The sequence below is a fragment of the Lonchura striata genome, chromosome 29, assembly GCF_050655825.1.
Source record: "Lonchura striata isolate lonStrDom1 chromosome 29, ASM5065582v1, whole genome shotgun sequence".
NCBI lineage: Eukaryota > Metazoa > Chordata > Aves > Passeriformes > Estrildidae > Lonchura > Lonchura striata.
In genome coordinates, this window is record NC_140731.1 from 3,909,007 (window position 1) to 3,930,565 (window position 21,559).

The 21,559-nt window shown below is 67.2% G+C and overlaps 1 protein-coding gene across 5 annotated transcripts; it reads left to right on the plus strand.

Moving 5' to 3' along the window:
- Positions 1-9: 9 nt before the first annotated feature.
- BAZ2A (bromodomain adjacent to zinc finger domain 2A) lies at positions 10-19,954 on the plus strand. Of its 5 annotated transcripts, none has more exons than XM_085563101.1 (28): positions 10-112; positions 3,872-4,009; positions 4,727-5,314; positions 5,614-5,799; positions 6,301-6,486; positions 6,696-6,926; positions 7,009-7,069; positions 7,764-7,872; positions 8,024-8,125; positions 8,207-8,417; positions 8,505-8,722; positions 8,829-9,020; positions 9,107-9,361; positions 10,108-10,322; positions 10,418-10,492; positions 10,608-10,767; positions 10,853-10,912; positions 10,992-11,127; positions 11,221-11,810; positions 12,423-12,648; positions 12,733-12,888; positions 14,019-14,182; positions 15,219-15,502; positions 16,384-16,516; positions 17,166-17,312; positions 18,014-18,243; positions 18,320-18,463; positions 19,479-19,954. In XM_085563101.1, the coding sequence occupies exons 2-28, from the start codon at positions 3,874-3,876 to the stop codon at positions 19,645-19,647; spliced, it is 5,364 nt and encodes a 1,787-aa protein (XP_085419227.1). In that variant the 5' UTR covers positions 10-112; positions 3,872-3,873; the 3' UTR covers positions 19,648-19,954. The 5 variants fall into 5 exon arrangements, with proteins under 5 accessions (XP_085419227.1, XP_085419226.1, XP_085419228.1 ...); XM_085563100.1 differs by lacking the exon at positions 10-112 and adding an exon at positions 950-1,107; XM_085563102.1 differs by lacking the exon at positions 10-112 and adding an exon at positions 1,121-1,254.
- The last annotated feature ends 1,605 nt before the right edge of the window (positions 19,955-21,559 follow it).

The window sequence follows — 21,559 nt, forward strand, 5'->3', positions numbered from 1 at the left end:
GGGGCCGGGAGCACCTGCGCCCCCCCCGGCTCCGCCACCGGCACCGGCACCGCAGCGCACCGGGCCGGGCGGGCACCGGGGCTGGTGCGGACCGCCCCCGCCGCCCCCCCAGGTACGCAGCGCGCAGAACGGGACCCGCGGACGGGGATACCGGGACCCACCGGCACCCCTACGGGGCTGGGATGGCCGTATAGGGACCCCCGGATCTGTACCGGGACCCCCTGAGACCGGGCCAGCTGCACCGGGAGGCCCGGCTCTTTACCGGGACCTCCCCAACCCCCCGGGAGCCTCCAACAGGGGGGGATCCCCCGCAACGGGCTCCGCTGCCCCGCACCGGGAAGGGACACCCCCCTTCCCTTCCATTGCGGCCGCACCGGGACGGCCCCCCCGCACCGGGACCCCCTTCTGCCCCCGCCGCCCCCGGAGCCGGTGTCGCCCCCGGGCCCTGCGCAGCGCGGCCCGGCCGGTGCCACGTGACGTCACCGGGGATCCCGGGGGCCGGGGGGGGCCGGTGCCCCCGCGGCCGAACCGGGGAGCCCCGGTGCCCGGCAGGGCTCGCGGTCCCGCTGCGCCGCCGTTCTCGGGGGTCGAGCTGGGGCTGCGGGGAGCGAGGGGGGAACGGACGAGAGAGCGCGGGGGGGGGGGGCGGAACGGGAGGGACGTTCCCGGGGGATGCCGGTGCGGGCTGGGGGAGCCCCGGGGGGAACCGGGGGTCCCGGAGCCGGGGGTGGGGGGGCGTCCCCGCGTGGGGATTCCCCCCGCCCTGACCCCGCCGGGGGCGGGGATCCCCCTCCCACGTGGGCGCGCGCCCGCCCCCGGTGACGCCACGGCGGCGCCGCTCCCGGTGACGCCACTGCGGCCGCCGTGACGTGCGGGGGGAGCGGGGGGGGGAAGGACGGGACGGGACGGGGGCGGTCCCGGGACCGCCCGGCGGCGCGAGGCGCTTCCTGCCGCGGCCGCGGGTTCGGCTCCGCGGCCCGGCCCGGTACCGGAGCGCATCGGAGCGGAGGGGCCCCGGCCCGGCCCGGTGCGGCGGAGCGGCCGCGCCATGCCGAGCCGCCCCCCGCCCCGCGCCGCCTGAGCCGGGCCCGCGCCGCCGCCTGCCAGGTGCGGGGTCGCGGCGGAGGAGGGCGGCGGGCGGTAACGGGCCGTTAACGGCCCGGCTGCAGGGGGCGAGGGGCCGGGAGGGTCGGTTGCAGCGGTTTGGGCCCGGCGGCGGCGGCGGCGGCACCCCGCTCCGCTTTCCTGACCTCGGTGAGACGCCGTCCTCTCCCCCCGCTTCCCCCTGCGCATCCCGCTTCCATGGCCTGCCCCCCCTTCCTCCTCCGTTACCGGATCCCGGTGACCCCCCCGCTTCCCTCACTGTGCAGCGGCCAAGGGCCCGGACCGGGAGCCCGTGCCCCGTCCCCGGTGGCCGGTGCGGTTTCCCCGCAGCCCCGTCCCGGAGCTCGGGGGGAGCTCGGGGGGCGCCCCCTCCTCTCCGGCACCGCCCGTCCGTGTCCCCCTCCCCGCACTCTCCGGGACCGGGACCCCCCTGCGGCGGCGGGGGGCGCGGACACCGAGCCCCCCATCCCCGGAGACCCGGCGGGGGGCTGGAGAGCGGGGTGGGGGTGTCCTTGCCGCGGGGACCGGGGGGTCCCCGCCGGTGCGGCGCTGCGGGGCCGGGGGGGGCCGGCCCCGTGTCCCCCCGTGTGTCCGTCCCCGCAGGAAGTGGCCGGGAAATGGCAGCCGGTTGTTGCGTCTCGTTGTTTTTGAAACGTCCTTTTTAATCAGGTCGCGTCACGCTCCCGGGGCCTCCCGGTGCCACCGGCCCGCGGCGGCCGCAGAACCGGGGAGGCCGAGCTCTGTGCCCGGGGAATGGCACCGGCTCCGCGGCACCGACAGTTCCCCCCCAGCTCAGCTCCCAGGAACCGTCCTGGCCCCGGTGTCCCCGCGGGGATCCCGGGGCCCGGTGGTGCCGCTGCCACCGGGTTTGACACCCGCTGCCACGTTGGCCGTGCCCGGTGTGGCAGGAGCCGGGGTCAGCCGCGGGCTCGGTGCCCACCCTGTCACCCACCATCAGCGAGGTCCCTGCGGTGCCACCATCCGAGGCTCCTGCCCCTCGCCCTCCTCACCTTGCCTGGCTCCGGTTTCTCTCCGTGGCCCAGTTTCAGCTCCACACTCGGTGGCTCAGGGCGGGGGGAGCGGGGCCGCAGGAGCCCCGGTGCGGGTGGGAGGTGATGGGTGGCTGTGGGTGACCGTGGGTGGCCGTGGGTGGCCGGTGTCCACAATGCACCTGGCACTGGCTGAGCTCCCAGTGATGCCAAGGGCGGCTCTGGCCTCTGCTGGGCCTGGCCTGTCCCTGGAACAAGGATGACATTCCCACTTTGGTGGCTTCCATTTTCTCCCGGCCCCCTCGCCACGCTGGCACGTGCCCGACCATCCCAGTGCACCTCAATTTGAGACCTGCAGCCGCCACCTGCCCGCTTCTGGCACATCCCTCGGCCGCCTGCTCTGACCTCCAGAACCGGCAGCGCCTTCCTGGCCAGCACATCACACGCGGGGTGGGACCGGAAAGGCTTTTCCTTATCCAGCCCCGTCGCTCCGGTGTCCCCACGCCCGGGGGTTCCATCTGGGTCAGGGCAGAGGCCGGTTCAGGGCTCGGCGGAGGCGGCTGCGGGTCCGTCCCGGCGCGTCCGGGAGCCACGCGCGTGTGGCAGCCGCGTCACCGCCCATACGGGTTTCTCCGGTGGATGAATCACCGGTGGCCCTGGCCAGGCTCGGTGGCCCCTGCGGCCCCTGCCAGGGCACCAGCTGAGGCGGGCGAGGGTGTGATGAAATCCGGGTTTCGACACGGGCTGTGCCACCAGCCGCTGCTGAAGTGCCGAGCGCGGCGGCCTTGGCCCTTCCGGAGAGGTCGGCGCTGCCTTGGCCAGTGGCGGGGTTGGCAAGAGTGGCACAAGCAAGAGTTGCCGGCGGGGGCAGCTCTGGGGGTTGTCCCTGTGGGTCCCCACCAGCACTGAGGCTCCCTCCTCATCTGCTGGGCTTGCAGGGCTTCAGTTCTGGGGCTGAGGCCAATGGGATCCCTCCTTGTGGCCTCGGGTTTGAGGGAACATTTGGGGTTCCTGCGGGATGAAGGTCACCAGGCTCCTGCCCGAGCCAGCGCTGGGGCTTCAGCTCCTGCTTGCTCCCAGCATGGCCTGGCCTCAAACCCTGGAGGTATTCCTGGGGGACAGGGTGTGGGGGAGATGGCGGGGACACTGTCTGTCACCACAGGGTCATTTCTGTGCCAGGAGCGTTGGGTTATGCTGGCTCCTCGTGGGGTCACAGAGCTGTTTTGGGGGGTCTGTGTGGTCCTGGGCTCCCAGCCACGGGCTGGTGGCACACAGTGATCACACCTTGGCCATGGGCATCCCTGGGGTCACAGGGCTGTTTTGGGGGGTCTGTGTGGTCCTTGGCTGGGAGCCCAGGACCAGCCACGGGCTGGTGGCACACGGTGATCACACCTTGGCCATGGGCATCCCTGGGGTCACAGGGCTGTTTTGGGGGGTCTGTGTGGTCCTTGGCTGGGAGCCCAGGACCAGCCACGGGCTGGTGGCACACGGCGATCACACCTTGGCCATGGGCGTCCCTGGGGACGCCGGTGACAGGCTGTGCTCAAGCAGGTGGCAGCTCATCCAGCTGGGGCACCTGGGCCTGGGCCAAAGCACAGCACAGGTGGCATCTCAGTCCTGGGGGGCTTCACTGTCACTCCTCACCCTCGGCAGCCCTCGAGCCCCAGGCTGGGAACTGCAGGGAGAAGGAACGGAGGGTCAGTGGTGGGTGGGTCAGCACACTGGCAGCCCCAGTCCACACCAGTGACTGACCCCGGTGCATCTTCTCCCCCGTGCAGAAATGGAAACAAACAACCATTTTAACTTCACTGGCCTTTCCTCTGCACCTGCTGCCTCAGGACCGAAACCCACGCCTGTCTCAGGGGACTCCCCCTTCACCCACAGCTCCCCACTCAGCTTCCCCCCACAAGGGAAAAGTAAGTGACCCCACGGGGACAGGGACAAAGAGGCTGCAGGGCTGGGGTGGCCATGGAGCTAGGGGGGACACAGGGATGGGGTGGCCGTGAGGCATGGGGGGACACAAGAATGGGAGGGCTGCAGGGACACAGGGATGGGGTGGCCGTGGGGACAGAAGGATGGGAGGGCTGCAGGGACAGGGGGGACACAGGGATGGGAGGGCTGCAGGGATGGGGTGGCCATGGGGATGGGAGGGCTGCAGGGACAGAGGGATGGGGTGGCCATGGAGCCAGGGGGGACACAAGAATGGGAGGGCTGCAGGGCCAGAGGGCCTGCAGGGATGGAGGGGCCATGGCCAGCAGCAGCTCCAGCGCCGGGGCCAGGGCCGGGGTCTGTGCATCCCTGCCGCCGCCTTGGCCTAGAAAAGCGGCCGCGCCGGCACAGGGGCCGTGCGTGGATTTGGCCGTCAGCTGATCCGGCACGGCCCTGCCAAGGCTCGGCTAATCCCCGGCGTCCCGCGGCGCTCGGCCCGGTGCCGGCAGAGCCCGTGGCAGAGCCGGTTTGGCAAACGGGGACCGTGCGACTCCCCCCCTCTCCCCCTGCTCCTCTCCGGGCACGGGGGGCGCGGGGGGGGCACGAGCGGGGCTTTGGCAGCCCAGCCTGGCCATCGATCCATCCTCAAAGCCGCTGGAGAGACCCCGCGGCGCTGACCTCGCCGTCGCTCTGCTCCCTCGCAGGTCTGAACGGGGGCATGAATGTCAATGGCTTCTCTACTGTATCACACCCCGGCACTTCAGGGACCTTCTCGCCCGGCTCCGCGCCCGCCGGGGCCCAGCCCCTCCGCGCCTACGACTGCCTGTGGGACTACGCGCCCTACGCGCCCGCCGCCGGCCTCAAGGACGGGGGCCCGCCCGCCCTCGGACAGTTCCCCCTCAACGGCGTGGCCGGGGGGTCCCGGCCGGCCTCGCCGGGGCACGGCACCAACCTGCGGGCGGCCGGGCAGGAGTTCTGGGGCAACGGCACCGCCGGGCCCATGGGGCTGAGCTTCGACTCGCAGGAGCTCTACGACTCCTTCCACGACCAGAGCTTCGAGCTGATGCAGAACGGGCCCGACGGCTTCTACGCGGCGGGTCAGTCCTCGCCCGTGCTGAGCTCGGACGCGCAGCCCTTCCCGCTGGCTCCGGACGAGCCGGACCCCGGCCAGGGGGATGCTGACGGCGCAGCCAAAGAGATGCCCACCACCACTGGCAGCAGCACCAGCACCACCATCACGGAGAACGGGGGTGGGCTGGTGGGCAGCCAGGAGCTGGAGGAGGCACAGCCAGGTAGGAGCCCGGGAGGGGAGGCAGAGCTCTGGGGCGCTGGCATGTTGGGCGCTGGATCCTGGTCGAGTTGGGCATCGCGTTCCTAGGGGAATCCCAGCTGCTCTGACCCGCCTGCCCAGTGTCCTGGATGGGGTTTGGCCGGTCACAGCGTGGAGCAGGCATTGGGATCTCATAAAACCAGGGAGGGCACAGCCCGCGGTGTCACCACCCGGTGCCGTGGAGGGGAACGGCAGTGGGGATCCCCCGGCTCCGTCACCGTCCCGTCTCAGGGTCTGTTTTCGGTCGATTGTTCCCTTCAGACCTGAAGATCTGCAGCTACAACGGGGCTGCAGCCTCCGGCACGGGCTCGCTGGGGCCGGAGGGGCCCGTCCTGGCACCCAGGGCCAGCGGGTGCCTGGGGGACGCGTCGCCCATCGCCCCGCGGCTGGAGGACGCCCACATCCTCAGCGAGGACACCCTGGAGCCCTTCGAGTCCCTGGCCAGAGGTACGGCGGTGTCCGGTGGATCGGTGGCGGGGCAGGGCGCGGGGGGCACAACCATCCCCCGGCCGCGGTGCCCGGGGAGCAGCGCCCGCCCTCGCCGGTGCCCGCGGGGGGATGCGGCGGCGGCGGCGGCGGCGCCCCGGTGTCCCGAGGCGGGGGCGGGCCCGCGTCCCCTGCCTTCCCTGCCTTCCCTGCCTTCCTTCCCGTCCTTCCCAGCTCCGTGACGAGGCGGTTACTCAGCGCCTGAACTTCCGCGCTGCCGAGCATCGCCACGGCCATTTTGGGCTCCTCCGCTTCCCAGAGGAGGAGGCGGAGCTGGGGGGGAGGCTGGGGGGCAGCCCAAACCCCTTTTAACCCCTCTGCTGCCGGAGCTTTTCGGCCACTCCACACACACACACACACACACACACACACATACACACACGCACACACACCCCGCTCTTCCCCGGGAGCGGAGATGTGGGTCCGTGCGCCCCCAGCCCCGCCGCTCACCCCCCTCCCCAGACCCCGGCACCGGCGACCTGTACGCGATGGACGACTCGCAGCTGGTGAGCGACAAGTCCTCCTTGGAGGAGCCCCCCGACCTGGCCGCCAGCCCCCCGCTCCACGCCGGCCCCTTCAGCCTGCTGCCCGCCAGCCCCTCGCCCGCCCCGCTGCTCGATGGCCGCGGCTCGCCGCCCGCCCTGCCCGGTACGTGCGGCCCCGGGGTGTCCCCCCGCACCGGGAGCGGGGGGCGGTCGCCCCACCGGGCGCGTTCCCCACGCGGGATGGCGGCGCCGGTGGGACGCGCGAGCCCCGCGGGGGTCCCGGTGGCACCGGCGAGGCGCCGGGGCGGCGCGGGGAGGGGACGCGCGGCCCCGGTGACGTGTCCGGTGACGTCCCTGACCTTGGCTCCGCAGGCGACACCGCCGAGCAGAAGAGCGGCGACCACGCGGGGCTGCGGGACCCGCGCTCCCCGCGGCTCGACCCTCCGCTGGAGCCGGACTCTCCGGCCCCGTCCGCGGAGGACGAGGAGGAGGAGGAGGAGGAGGAGGAGGAGGAGGAGGCTGCCGACAGCTGCCCGGAGACTTCGGCCGCGCCGGGAGAAGGAGAGAGCGAGGAGCCCGCCCTGCTGAGCGCCTCGGGGGCAGGTGTGGCGGCGACCGACCCCCGGCCCCGTGCCGACCCCCGGGTGCCCCCAGCCCATCGTTGCCATGTGTCCCCTCCCCGCAGGTGATGTCCCCCGCCGGCGCATCGCCACGCAGGACGAGGTGCGCTTCCCGCTGCAGCACGGGTACGTGGGATGTCCGCCGGTTCTCTTCCCTTTCCACCGTCCTGTTCTGTCCCTGTCCCCCTCCGGCCGTCCTGCCGCACAGCTCTGTCCCCCTCCCGCCGTCCCCTCCCTGTCCTGCCTCAAAAACTACCTTCCCCTTCCCCCCATCCTGCTCCCGAAACTCTCGCCATCCTGTCCCCATCCCCATCCCCATCTCCGTCCCTTTCCCATCCTGCCCCTCTGTCCACCCCATCCCGAACCCCTCCCATGCTCTGTCCCCGGCACCATTCCCTCCTCATCCTGTCCCCGGCACCATTCCCTCCTCATTTTGTCCCTGGTGCCGTCCCCACCCCGCCCCACGGCCCCGTGTCCCCTCCCCATGGCCCCGTGTCCCCTCCCCACGGCCCCGTGTCCCTCCCCACCCTGCCCCACGACCTCTTATTCCCCCCACTCTGCCCCACTGCCCCGTGTCCCCCTTCCCACCCCGCCCCACGGCCCCATGTCCCCCTTCCCATCCTCTCCCACGGCCCCGTGTCCCCTCCCCATTCTGCCCCACGGCCCTGTGTCCCCCTCCCCATCCTCTCCCAAGGCCCCGTGTCCCCCCCACATCTCGCCCACAGCCCTGTGTTCCCCTTCCCACCCCGCCCCACGGCCCCGTGTCCCCCCACCCCGCCCCACGGCCCCGGGCTGACGCTGCCTCCGCTGCCGTGCCCAGGTGGAGGCGGGAGGTCCGGATCAAGAAGGGGAACCATCGCTGGCAGGGCGAGACCTGGTACTACGGCCCCTGCGGGAAGAGGATGAAGCAGTTCCCGGAGGTGATCAAGGTACCCTGGGGCTGACCCGAATTGTGTGTGGGGGGCCGTTCTAGTCCTCCACTGCCCCCCCAAAGCCCAGCTCTGCAGCTGCTGGAGGCTGTGGCCAGCCCAGAGCGCTGAGCTTCCTCACAGCCTTCCTCCTCCTCCTCCCTGTCGCCAGTACCTGAGCAGGAACATGGTGCAGGATGTCCGGCGAGAGCACTTCAGCTTCAGCCCCCGCATGCCCGTGGGAGACTTCTACGAGGAGCGGGACACGCCAGAGGTGGGTCTGGGGGCGGCTGAGCCCCCCTGTGCCCCCCAGCCCCTCGCTGTGCCAGGGGTGACCCCGGCTGGTGCCCCGCAGGGCGCGCAGTGGGTGAAGCTGAGCCCCGAGGAGATCCCCGGGCGCATCCAGGCCATCACGGGCAAGCGCGGCCGGCCCCGCAACGCCGAGAAGGCCAAGCCCAAGGAGCCCCCGGCCACCAAACGGGGCCGGGGCCGCCCGCCCAAGGTCAGGATGGTGGATTTGCTGAGCAAGACGGACGCGCGGCTGCTGAAGAGGCTGGAAGCACAAGGTACCCCCGTCCCAGCCCCGGCGGGGGGGTGCTGGGGGAGCCCCTCCCAGCCTGGCCCCGCTTCATGCCCGCTCTGTGCCCCCCCAGAGGTGCTCAGCGAGGAGGACAAGCTGAAAATGAGCAAGATCAAGAAGAAGATGAGGCGGAAGGTGCGGGCGTGGGGCTCGGGGGCTGCTCGGGTTTGGGTGGGGGTTTCCCTGCTGCAGGGGGTCCCTGAGCGGGTCTTGTCCTCCCCTCAGGCCAAGAACAAGCAGAAGCAGGAGGCCAAAGCCCCGAGGGCCAAGGAGGCCAAGAAGAAATCCAAGGTGAGTCCGTGGGCACGAGTAGGCCAGGGAGAGGGAGGAGATGAAAAATGAAAAATTTCCCCCCCTTATCTTTTTTTTCCCCCCACACATCCGGGCTGTGACTCAGGCCAAGGAGAAAAAGGGGAAGCCAGAGAAGGGCAAGGACAAGGCCCGGCCCAAGGAGAAGAAGGGCAAGGGGGCTCGGAAGGTGGACAAGGGGCCGCTGGCCCAGCGGCGCCTGGAGGAGCGGCGGCGGCAGCAGCTCATCCTGGAGGAGATGAAGAAGCCCACGGAGGACATGTGCCTGGGGGACCACCAGGTGAGCTGTGCCCAGGAGCTCAGCGAGGTCACCCCGGGGAGCCACCAGCCGGCCCTGACCCCCCGTTTGTTCTCCCCGATCCGCAGCCCCTTCCAGCCTTCTCCCGCATCCCGGGGCTCGTCCTGCCCAGCCGCGCCTTCTCCGACTGCCTGACGGTGGTGGAGTTCCTGCAGAGCTACGGGAAGGTGCTGGGGCTGGAGCCGGCGCGGGACGTGCCCACGCTGGGCGCGCTGCAGGAGGGGCTGCTGGGGGTGGCCCCCGGCGCGGGGCAGCTGCAGGACCTGCTGGTGAGGCTGCTGCAGGCAGCGCTCTGCGACCCCGGGCTGCCGCCCTACTGCCAGGTGAGACCCCTTCCCCACCAGGTGAGACCCCTTCCCCAGCCAGCTGAGACCCCTTCCTCACCAGCTGAGACCCCCTTCCCTGCCAGGTGAGACCCCTTTCCCCACCAGGTGATACCTCCCTGTTAGGTGAGACCCCAGCCCCCACCAGGTCAGACAATTCCTTCCCTTCTCTTTCACCCCTTTACCTCCTTCCCCTATTTTTTTCTCTTCTCCTTTCCTTTCTCTCTCTTCTTTCCCCTTCCCTTTTCAATTTTCCCCATCCCTTTTCTTCCCTCCTCTTTGTTCCCCCCTCTTTCCTTCTCTTTCCTTTTCCTCCCTTTTCTTTTTACAATCCTTTTGCCACCTTCATCTTTCTTTTCCCCTTCTCTTTTTTCTCTCATTTTCCCTTTCACCCCTTTGTTCTTTTTTAAGATTCCCTTTTCTTCCCACCACCTTTTTTTTTTTAACTCTGCTTTCACTTTCCTTCCCTCCCCTTTCATTTTCTTTTTCTTCCTCCCTTTTTCCCCTCCCCTGGCTGGGGCTGTAAAACTCAGGACAGAGATTCCTAAATTTGGCATGTGCTGCGTTCCCTGCGGCCAGCCCCCTCCTCACCCCCAGCATCTTTTGGGGTGTCCCCCCATCTGTCCTTGTGAACACCCAGAACACCCCTGGACCTCCTCTGGGCAGGAACCCCCTCCTGACAAACCCCCACGTGGCGGGGGGCAAGGAGGGGACTCCCCAAACCTCTCTCGCTGTGCTCTGCCCAGTCTCTGAAGATCCTGGGGGAGAAGGTGTCGGAGATCAGCCTGAACCGCGACACCGTGTCCGAGGTGCTGCGCTGCTTCCTGACGGCGCGCGGGGCGGGCGCCGAGCTGTGCGAGGGGCTACGCACCAAACCCTTCCAGGCGCTGCCCCCGGAGCGCAAAGCCGCCATCCTCGTCTTCCTCGTCAACGAGCTCAACAGCAGCGCCCTCATCGTCAGGTGGGGCTGGCTGGGGGGCACCGAAATCCTCTGGTGCTGGCTGCCGGGGTGGCACCGCGCCCGTGCAGCTGCTCACTGCACCCCCTGTTCCGCAGCGAGATCGACAGGACCCTGGAGAACATGTCCAACTACAGGAAGAGCAAGTGGATCATCGAGGGACGACTGCGCAGGTTGGTGGGGAAGGGGCTTCGCTTGCAGCCTCAGCACCTTGCCCTCCCTGGGTGACCAGGTGCCTCAGGTGGGCAGGGGGACGGGTACCCGGCACCTCCAATTGCGTCCCGGCAGGCTGAAGGTGGCCCTGGCCAAGAAGACGGGCCGGCCCGAGTCGGAGATCACGGGGCTGGAGGACGGCCGGCGCCGGCGCAGCTCCCGCCTGACCGAGGACGTGGGGCTGGAGATGGAGGAGGAGGAGACCCGAGGGCGCAGATCCCGCCGGGAGGAGGAGGTGGGTTGCTCCAGCTCTGCTGGGGGACAGAAGTGTGGGTGCCACCTCGGGGATCCCTTCCCCGACTGATCCATCCCATCCCCAGGTTGACACGTCTACATCCAGCGTCCCGGAGCTGGAGCGGCAGATCGAGAAGCTGGCCAAGGTGAGCGGGTGCTGGAGGGCTGGAGTTCAGCCCCGCTGGGGGGCTGCAGCCCCCTGACCGCCCCCCGCTCTCCCCGCAGAGGCAGATGTTCTTCCGCAAGAAGCTGCTCCACTCCTCCCAGACGCTGCGCGCAGCCTCCCTGGGCCAGGACCGCTTCCGGCGCCGCTACTGGGTCCTGCCCCACCTGGGCGGCATCTTCGTGGAGGGCGCCGAGGGTGAGCGGGCACGGGGCTCGCTGGGGGCCGCCACAGCGGGGAGAGGACCCCACGTCTCACCTCCTCCTCCTCCTCTTCCTCCTCCCGTCGCAGCGGCTGAGCCAGCGGCTCAGGAGGAGCCCCCGGAGGAGAAGGTGTCCCCGCTGGTGTCCCCGCTGAAGGAGGAGCCGGCCGCCGTGCCCGTGGCCAGCCGGACCAGCTGCCCGGCCACGGCCTCGCGCGCCCGCGGGCGGCCCCGGAAGAGCAAAGAGGAGCTGGCGCAGCACTGCGAGCCCTGCCCCGTGCCGCTCAACGGGGTCCTGGAGGAGCCAGAGGCCCTGGGGCAGAGCCAGCACGACCTCAGCCAGTCGGCCTTCCTGTCCTGGCTGAGCCAGACCCAGTCGTCCCTGCTCAAGGACTCGGTCCTCACCCCGGCCAGCAGCCCCGGCAAAGGGGACACGGGGCTCCCGCCCGCCGAGGGCCCCTCGGACCCCATGGAGGAGGAAGAGGAGGAGGAGGAGGAGGAGGAGAGAGCCCCGGAGGCCGTGGCAAAGCGAGGGCCCTGGTTCAACCTGCTGCCCCGCACGCCCTGTGATGACCGAGCCCCCCTCGCTACCTCGTCGGCCGAGCCCTCGCCGCGAGCCCCCGCAGCCCCCCGCAGCAGCCAGAGCCGTGGGGAGCCCCCCCAGGGTTCGGCACGGCAGGTACGGGGTCGGGGGGCTGCACCCAAGCACTTGCACCCCGACCTGAGGGGTTGTGTGGGGAGGGAGATTCTCCCTGGGCAGGGCAGGGAGTGGGGTGGGACCCTCTGTCTGACCTGGGCTGGGGTGGTGGCACAGGGGGCTCAGTCCTGCTGCCCTTGACAGGCTGGTGAGAAGGGAAACAGCTCCAGGGCTGGGGAGGCTGCAGGACTTGGGGCTGTGGGGTTGAGGGGCTGAAGAATTGGGGGTTGTAGGGTTGGGGGGCTGTGGGGTTGGGGGGCTAAAGAATTGGGGGTTGTAGGGTTGGGGGGCTGCAGGACTTGGGGCTGTGGGGTTGAGGGGCTGAAGAATTGGGGGTTGTAGGGTTGGGGGGCTGCAGGACTTGGGGCTGTGGGGTTGAGGGGCTGAAGAATTGGGGGTTGTAGGGTTGGGGGGCTGAAGAATTTGGGGTTGTAGGGTTGGGGGGCTGTGGGGTTGCGGGGCTGCAGGACTTGGGGTGTTGCAGAATTCAGGGGCTGAGGATCCAGGTGTGATAATCCTTGTGGGTCCCCTCCAAAGCTGAATATTTTATAATTTCCTGTCTTCTCTTCTCTGGCATTCCCCCCGTTCCTCCAGCTGAACGGCCTCCCCGCAGACAACCCCACGGCTCCCCTGCTCGCCTCCACGCCGGTGCACGCCGGCCCCAGGGCCCACGGCGCCTGCCCCCGCAGCCAGGGCAGCTTGGAAAAGCTCCAGGACGTGCCGGGACAACCCAAACGCCGGGGGAGACCCCCCACCAAATTCTTCAAGCAGATGGAGCAGAAATACCTGACGCAGCTGACGGAGCAGCCGGTGCCCAGCGGTGAGAGCCGGGAGCCCCCGGGAGCCCCGCGGCGGCGGTGCCGGCGCCCCGGCACGGCGCTGAGCCGCGGCGCTGGCCTTGCAGAGATGCAGAGCGGCTGGTGGTGGCTGCGGGACCCCGAGGAGCTGGAGGCCGTGGCGCGGGCGCTGCACCCGCGCGGCATCCGGGAGAAGGCCCTGCACAAGCACCTCACCAAGCACAAGGAGTTCCTGCGCGAGGTTTGCCTCCGGAGCACCACCGGTGAGTCTGCCCGGCCCCGCCCCCCCCAAAAAACCCACCTGTGCCCCCTGACCCGCCGCCCAACGGGGATGGGGGGGTCCTGCTTGTCCTTCTGGGAGCCCCCAGATCTCATCTTGTGCCCCGATCGCTCAGGCAAGGAAGGGGTTGCTCCGTGTTCCTTCCCCGAGCCCACCCTTTGCCCCACGCAGACCTCACCTTCCACCCCTGCCCTGGGGCAGGGGGCTGCTCCTGTTGCCCCCTGAGCCCATCCTCTGGTTCTCTAGGTTGGGGGGCTGCTGCTCATGTGCCCCCCCAAGCCCACCCTCTGCCCCCAGACCCCACATTCCACCCACACCACCCGAATGGGGGGCTGCTGCCTGTCCCCTGTGAGCCTCCCCTGTGCCCCTCCAGACCCTCAACTTCTCCTTGCACCTCCAGCTTATGGAGCTGCTCCCCATCCCCTCTCCAGACCCCATCTTCCCATCATGTCCCAGGATGGGGCTCTGCTGCCTGTCCCCCCTTCCTGACCCCCCTTTCTCCTCTCCAGACCACATTGTGTCCCGGGATGGGGCTCTGCTGCCTGTCCCCCTTTTCTCCTCTCCAGACCCTCTTGTATCCCAGGATGGGGTTCTGCTGCCTGTCCCCATCCCTGACCCCCTTTTCTCCTCTTCAGACCCCATTGTGTCCTGGGTTGGAGCTCTTCTGCCTGTCCCCATCCCTGACCCCCTTTTCTCCACTCCAGACTCCATCGTGTCCTGGGATGGGGTTCTGCTGTCTGTCTCCCATTCCTGATTCCCATTTTCTCCTCTCCAGACCCTGTGGTATCCCAGGATGAGGCTCTTCTGCCTGTCCCCCCTTCCTGACTCCCACTTTTGTCCTCTCAGACCCCATGGTATCCCAGGATGGGGCTCTGCTGCCTGTCCGCCATCCTTCACCCCCTTTTCTCCTCCCAAACCCTGTTGTATCCCAGGCTGGGGCTCTGCTGTCTGTCCCCATCCCTGACCCCTTTTCTCCTCCAGACCCCGTGGTATCCCAGGCCAGGGCTCTCTTGCCTGTCCCCATCCCTGACCCCTTTTCTCCTCCAGACCCCGTGGTATCCCAGGCTGGGGCTCTGCTGTCTGTCCCCATCCCTGACCCCTTTTCTCCTCCAGACCCCATCTTCCACGCGCGCCCGGACCCGGCCGCGGCCGCGGTGTCCCGGGAGGCGCTGGCGCAGTGGTCGGTGCCGGACAGAGCCTACGAGACCGACCTGGGCGTCCTGCAGTGGGTGGAGGAGCTGGAGCAGCGCGTCCTCATGGCCGACCTGCAGATCCGGGTGGGTGCCGGGGCAGGGTGACCGAGTGACCCAGTGACCAAGTGACCAAGTGACCCAGTGACCAAGTGACCAAGTGACCGAGTGATGGAGTCACCGAGTGACCGAGTAATGGAGTGACAGAGTGACAGAGTGATGGAATGACCAAGTGACTGAGTGACGGAGTGACTGAGTGACAGAGTGACCAAGTGACAGAGTGACCAAGTGATGGAATGACCAAGTGACTGAGTGACGGAGTGACCAAGTGACGGAGTGACCAAGTGACCCAGTGACCAAGTGACTGAGTGATGGAGTCACCGAGTGACCGAGTAATGGAGTGACCGAGTGACAGAGTGATGGAGTGACCAAGTGACAGAGTGACGGAGTGACCAAGTGACAGAGTGACCAAGTGACCCAGTGACCAAGTGACCGAGTGACCGAGTGATGGAGTCACCGAGTGACCGAGTAATGGAGTGACAGAGTGACGGAGTGATGGAGTGACCAAGTGACAGAGTGACGGAGTGACCAAGTGACAGAGTGACCAAGTGACCCAGTGACCAAGTGACCGAGTGATGGAGTCACCAAGTGACCGAGTGACAGAGTGACCAAGTGACGGAGTGACAGAGTGACCGAGTGAACGAGTGACCGAGTGACTGAGTGACCAAATGATGGAGTGACCAAGTGACTGAGTGACCGACTGACCGAGTGATGGAGTGACCGAGTGAACGAGTGACCGACTTACTGAGTAACTGAGTGACCGAGTGACCTAATGACCGAGTGACAGAGTGACCAAGTGACCAAATGACCGAGTGACTGACTGACCGACTGACTGACTGACTGGGTGACCAAGTGACTGAGTGACCAAGTGATCAAGTGATGGAGTGACCAACTGACTGACTGACTGACCGAGTGACCGACTGACTGACTGACTGACTGATCGACTGACTGACTGACCGCGTGACAGAGTGACCAAGTGACCAAGGGACCGACTGACTGACTGACCGACTGACCAACTGACTGACAGACTGACCGAGTGACCCTGCCGTGCCTCCCTCCGCAGGGCTGGACGTGCCCCAGCCCGGACTCGACGCGGGCCGACCTGCGGTACTGCGAGCACAAGGTGGAGCCTCTGGAGGACATCACGGTGCGCAGCCGGCGGGACGGGCTGCCGCCGCGCCGCGAGCCCACCAACCCGCTGGACCTGGCCGTGCTGCGGCTGGCGGCGCTGGAGCAGAACCTGGAGCGCCGCTACCTGAAGGAGCCGCTCTGGCCGCTGCACGAGGTGGTGCTGGAGAAAGCGGTGCTGAGCGGCGCCCAGGAGCTGAGCCTGGGCCCCACCGAGATGTGAGCGCCCCACACACCCGCCCCGAGCCCTGCGCGGGGGCCAGCAGGGTGGGCATGTCCCAGGGAGGGGATTCCTTCCTGGGGATGAGTGTCACCCGTGTTCTTCCTGGGATAGGGGTCCTTGCCGGCAATGTGGGAGACCCTCGGAGGTCTTGGGGTCTCTGATGGAGATGAGAGTGTTTTCTGGGGGTCCCTCCCAGCAGTGAGGGGCCAGCGGGGTTCCCTTTGGGGATGAGAGTCTCTTCTGGGGATCAGGACCCTTCTTGGGAATTGTGGGGCACCAGCACCAGCAGGGTTTGTCCTGGTGGTGGGGATCTCGGAGAGGCCATCGTAGTCCTTCTTGGGGATGAGAGATTTTCCTGGGAATGAGGAAGCCTCCCGGGGATGTGGAGGTGCCTCGGAGACCATTTGGGTCTTTCCAAGGGATGGAGGTCTCCCCTGGAGGAGGGGATCTCCCCTGGGAATGGGGATCTCTCCAAGGTATGGGGGTCTTTCCTCCCCTGGGGATGGGGGTCTCCCTTGAGGATGGGGAATCTCCCTTGGGGATGGGGAATCTCCCTTGGGGATGGGGGTCTCCCTTGGGGATGGGGAATCTCCCTTGGGGATGGGGGTCTCCCTTGGGGATGGAGGATCTCCCTTGGGGATGGGGGTCTCCCTTGGGGATGGGGGATCTCCCTTGGGGATGGGGGTTTCCCCTGGGGATGGGGGTCTCGTGAGGGTCATCGGGGTCCTGCTGGGGCTGAGCAGGGAACAGGACTCCTCCTTTTGGGATCCCTTCTGGGATCACCCGGGTGGGCTGTGGGGGGGTTCCCCATGACCCAGCCGGGATCCTAGCCAGGGTGGGACCCCCGTGGCGGGCTGAGCCCCCCGTGTCCCCACAGCGCCTACGAGATCACGCCGCGGGTGCGGACGTGGCGGCAGACGCTGGAGCGCTGCCGCAGCGCGGCCCAGGTGTCCCTGTGCATCTTCCAGCTGGAGAAATCCATCGCCTGGGAGAAATCCGTCAACAGAGTGGTGAGACCCCGCGCCGGGGGGGACTGAGGGGTGGTGCTGGGGGTGCCAAAGAGGCTCTGAGCCCCCCTAACCCTTATCCTAACCCTAACCCTAACTAAACCCAAACCTAACCCTAACCCTTATCCTAACACTAAGCCGAACCCTAACCCTTATCCTAACCCTTATCCTTACCCTAACCTAACCCTAACCCTAACCCAAACCTAACCCTAACCCTTATCCTAACACTAACCCGAACCCTAACTCTTATCCTAACCCTTATCCTTACCCTAACCTAACCCTAACCCTTATCCTAATCCTAACCCTAACCTAAACCTAACCCTAACCCTAACCTGTCCCCACCATCAGGTGCGTAAACGGGGAGCACTGGGGGGTGCTGGTGCTATCAGAGACCCCCAGCATGTCCCAAATCCTGATCCTGACCCTGACCCTGACCCTAAACCTAAACCTGACCCTAACCCTAACCTAAACCTGACCCTAACCCTAACCCTAAACCTAAACCTGACCCAAACCCTAACCCTAACCTAACCCTTATCCTAACCCTAACCTAACCCTAACCCAAACCCTAACCGTAACCTAACCCTAACCGAACCCTAAACCTAACCTAACCCTAACCATAACCTAACCCTAACCTATCCTAACCCTAACCCAGACCTGCCTGGTTTGCCGGCGGGGGGACGACGACGAGCAGCTGCTGCTGTGCGACGGCTGCGACCGCGGCTGCCACCTCTACTGCCACCGGCCCCGCATGAGCCAGGTGCCCGAGGGAGACTGGTTCTGCTCCGTCTGCGTGGCCCGGGTAGGTTGGGGGGCAGCCCCCGCACCCCACCGGGGGGATCCGGGGGGACCCCGCACCCTGCCGGGCCCCCCTCGCTCCAGGCGAGGTCCTGGGCTCCGGAAGAAACTGGAGTTCCCAAGAGGGACCCTGATGGGACCCCCAACCTCAGGGGAGAGCCCCATTCTTGATGAGACCCCCGTGGTCTCGGAGGGACCCCCATGCCCCTGGGAGGGGGATCCCCTTGCCCAGAAAAGACTCTCAGTTCCAGGGGGGACCCTAATGGGAGGGAGACCCCCGTATCTGGGCAGGACCCCCGTCCCAGGAGGAGCACTGGTGACCCCAGAGGGACTCCCACCCCTCTGGGGTGAGGGCTTGGTCCCCAGGAGAGACCCTGGTGGTGTATGGGAGACCCCCACCCCTACGAGAGACCCCCATCCCTAGGAGAGATCCCCACCCCTAGAGGAGATGCTGGTGGTGTTTGAGAGACCCCCACCCCTAGAGGAGACCCTCACCCCAGGGAAGGACCCCGGTGTCCCTTCCATTGCTGTGAGGTCTCCTGACCCCCAGGAGAATCTCTCATCCCCCAGAGACCCCGATGGCCTCTGAGGGACCTGACACCCCTGGGAGGGACCCCCGGGGGTCCCCTCGGGGCTCGGGCAGCGGGGACAGGAGCAGAGGCTCCGGGGGGACCGAGGGTGACCCCCTTTGTCCCCCTGGCACAGGCAGGGCAGTACCGGGACCCCGTCTCGCCGCGGCGAGGCAAGAAACGGAAACGGGGCCGGGGGCTCGGGGGCAGCCCCGGCGAGGAGGAGCCGAGCCCGCGGCGCCGCCCGGCCCCGCGCCGCCGGGAGGGGCTGCCCGCGTCCCCCCGGTGCCCCCGGGAGCCTCCGGCCGCCCCCCGGCGCAGGAGCTCGGCCCCGCGGGGCCAGCCCGGCGACCTGACCTTCTGCGAGTGAGTGGGGCCGCGGGCGTGGGGAGGGGGCTGCGCGGGGAGGGGGCTCCCCCTGAGCTCCCCTCTGCTCTGCCAGGATCATCCTGATGGAGATGGAGTCGCACGAGGACGCCTGGCCCTTCCTGGAGCCCGTCAACCCCCGCCTGGTGCCCGGCTACCGCAGGGTCATCAAGAACCCCATGGACTTCGGCACCATGCGCGCCAGGCTGCTGCGCGGCGGGTGAGCGGGGCAGGGGCTCCTCCCGGGCTGGGGGTCCCTCCTGGGGCTGGGGGCTCCTCCTGGGGGTGGGGGTCCCTCCTGGGGCTGGGGGCTCCTCCCGGGCTGGGGGTCCCTCCTGGGGCTGGCGGCTCCTCCCTGGGCCTGGGGGCTCCTCCCTGGGGCTGAGGGTCCCTCCTGGGGCTGGGGGCTCCTCCTGGGGGTGGGGGCTCCTCCTGGGGGTGGGGGCTCCTCCTGGGGCTGGGGGTCCCTCCTGGGGCTGGGGGCTTCTCCAGGGCTGCCAGGATCCTTCTCAGGGCTTGGGTGTCCCTTCCAGGCCAGTGGTGTCCCTCTAAGGGGTGGCCTCTGTGGGTTTGGGGTCCATCAAAGTTGGCAGGGTCCTTCTCCACGTGTTGGGTGTCCCTCTGAGGGATGACTTTTGTGGGTTTGGGGGTCCATCGAGGTTGGCAGGGTCACTCACAGGGTTGGATATCCCTCTCAAGCCACTGGTGTCCCTCACAGGGATGACCTTTGTGTTTTTGGGGGTCCATCAGGGCTGGCAGGGTCCCTCCCAGGGGTTGGATGTCCCTTTTTGTGTTTTTGGGGGTCCATCAGGGCTGGCAGGGTCCCTCCTGAGCGCGAGGGTCCCTCAGAGGCCCTTGGGGCTGGAATTTCTCTGGGGCTGACCGGGATCCCTCCCAGTTTTGGGGTCTCTCTGGGAGATCAGCTCCCTTCCCCACCATGAGGGTCTTGTGGGGCCACCAGAGTTTGCTCCCGGGGATGGAGTCCCCTCTGGGCGTGGAGGTTCCTCTTGGGGCTGGGGTCCCTCCAGGGCTGTTGGGGTCTCCCCTTGGGTTTGGGGGTCTTTCCTGAGGATCCATCCCCTCCTGGGAATGGGGTTGGTGGGTGTTTCCTGGGGATTTGGGGATCAGCTCCCCACCCAGGTTTCCCTCACGGTGCTGACGGGGTCGGGGGTGTCCCGTGGGGGTCCCGTGGGGGTCCCGGCCGCCGCCCACCCACCGGGTGCCGTGTCGCTCAGGTACTCGAGCTCGGCCGAGTTCGCCGCCGACGCGCTTTTGGTGTTCGACAACTGCCAGACGTTCAACGAGGACGACTCGGCCGTGGGCCGCGCCGGCCACGCCATGCGCCGGTTCTTCCAGAGCCGCTGGGAGGAATTTTATCAGGGAAAACGCGCTCCCGACCCGTGAGCGGGGGGCCGGGAGTCTCCCCGCGCCCCCACCAGCCGCCTCCTCCTCTGGAGCTGCTCTCGCTGCCTGCTGATCCCACATTTGGGGAGGGTCTTGCTCCCCCAACCCCCAAAAAAAAGCTCCGGCAGCGTGAACGGGCCCCCCCACCCAAAACCCGCAATGCGGCCCCTTCCCGCTGCCCGGACCACCCCCCCACCTCCCCAAATTCCTGCCAGGTTTCCCCTCCCACCACCACCACCACCACCACCCCGTCCCCCCCCTTTTTTTTTTTTTCCAGCACCACAAAACTCACAGGTTTGTGTAAGCCAAAGAAAAAACCAAAAAAAACAAAAAAAAAGGAAAAAAAAAAAAAAAAGAAAAAAAAAGAGGTGGGTTTTTTTTTTTTCTTGCTTTCTTTCAAATTTCATTTTCGAATTAAGAGCAGAAACAGGCCCCCCCCCCCCCACCCCCACCACACCACCACACCCTGACCCCCACCCACCCCCCCAAAAAAGGGGAGAACCCCCTCCCCACTTGGGAATATTTAACGATAGCAATAGTTTAGTGAATGTCCGAGCACTCCTGTGCATCGTCTCATGCATTAACGGCCAGTAAAGTGGACTTAGCCCCCCCCCACCCCGGCCGGGACCCCCCCCTGCCCACGCAGACACTTTACGGGGAGGGGGACCCCCGGTGCAGCCCCCCACCCCACCCCCCTCTGCCCTCGGACCCCTCCCCACCCGGCTCCAGGGACCAAAACTGGGGAGGGCCGAGGTTTTGGGGGGGGGTCCCGGCACCCACCCCCCCCCCTTTCCCTGCCCCCACTTCTCAGGAAGAGCCCGGCCCCCCCTCCCCGCCGTGGGGGGCTGGGGGGGGGTCCTGGCCGCCCCCTCGCCCCTCAGGGATGCTCCTGCAACCCCGGGGTGCTGGGGGGGGGGTGGGGGTGCAGCCCCCCACCCACCCACCCACCCACCCCTCCCCCCCCACCATGGACTTGAAGCCTCAGGCGGGTGCGGCCCCCACCGGGGGGGGCTGCAATGGGTGGGGAGGGGTCCTGAATTTGGGGCAGGGGTCCCGTCCCCCCCCCCCCCATGGGTCACCCCGTGTTTGGGGGTGGCCAGGACCCCCCCCCAGGCCCAGCCCGGCAGCCCCCCCCCAGCCAGGATATTACGGGTACTCGCTCTGGGGGTCCTGCGGCCAGAGGGGCTTTTTTGGGGGGGGGTCCCGGCGCGTCCCCCCCTCCCCACGCCCCGCAGAGCACTGAAAACAACTCACCTACCTGGGCAGGGGGGGTCCGGCCGCGCCCCCCGCCCCCCAAAACCCCCCCACCCCCGTCTCAAAGTAGCCTTTTTTCTATCAGATAAACCTCAGAAAACTTTTTATTTTATTTTATTTTTTTGCTTTGAAACTGAGAGGTGATTTGAAGTCTATTTGAACTGACTTTATATTACGCATAAATATTTATATTTTATCTAAATAACTGCGCTGTAAACGGACTTTTTTTGTGGTTTTAAGTCACGTTTTCGGATCCGTCAGGTTTTTTTTTTGGGTATTTTTTTGGGTTGGTTTTTTTTTGTTGTTGGTTTTTTTTTTTTTTTTTTTTTTTGTTTCTTTTTTCTGTCGTGGGAAACTTTTTCGGGAGTCTCCGTAGCGTTCTCGTGTTCGTTCAGTTAAAAGTTGCCCCCCCCTCCTTTCCCTCTCCCCCCTCCTCACCCCAGTTTGACACCCCCCACCCCCAAAAATCCCCCGGCTGGCCCCCCACCCCCTCGGGGGGGCTGGGGAGGGGCTGGGGGGGGGGGTCTCTTTGTCCTCCCCCCCCTCCACCGCCTTTTCTATAACCAGCCGTGTTGTTTTAGTGACTTTTTGATAATTGTACAGGTTTTTGTGAATTTAAATTTATTTCTTTCTATATTTTTAGGACCAATCTCGTTTT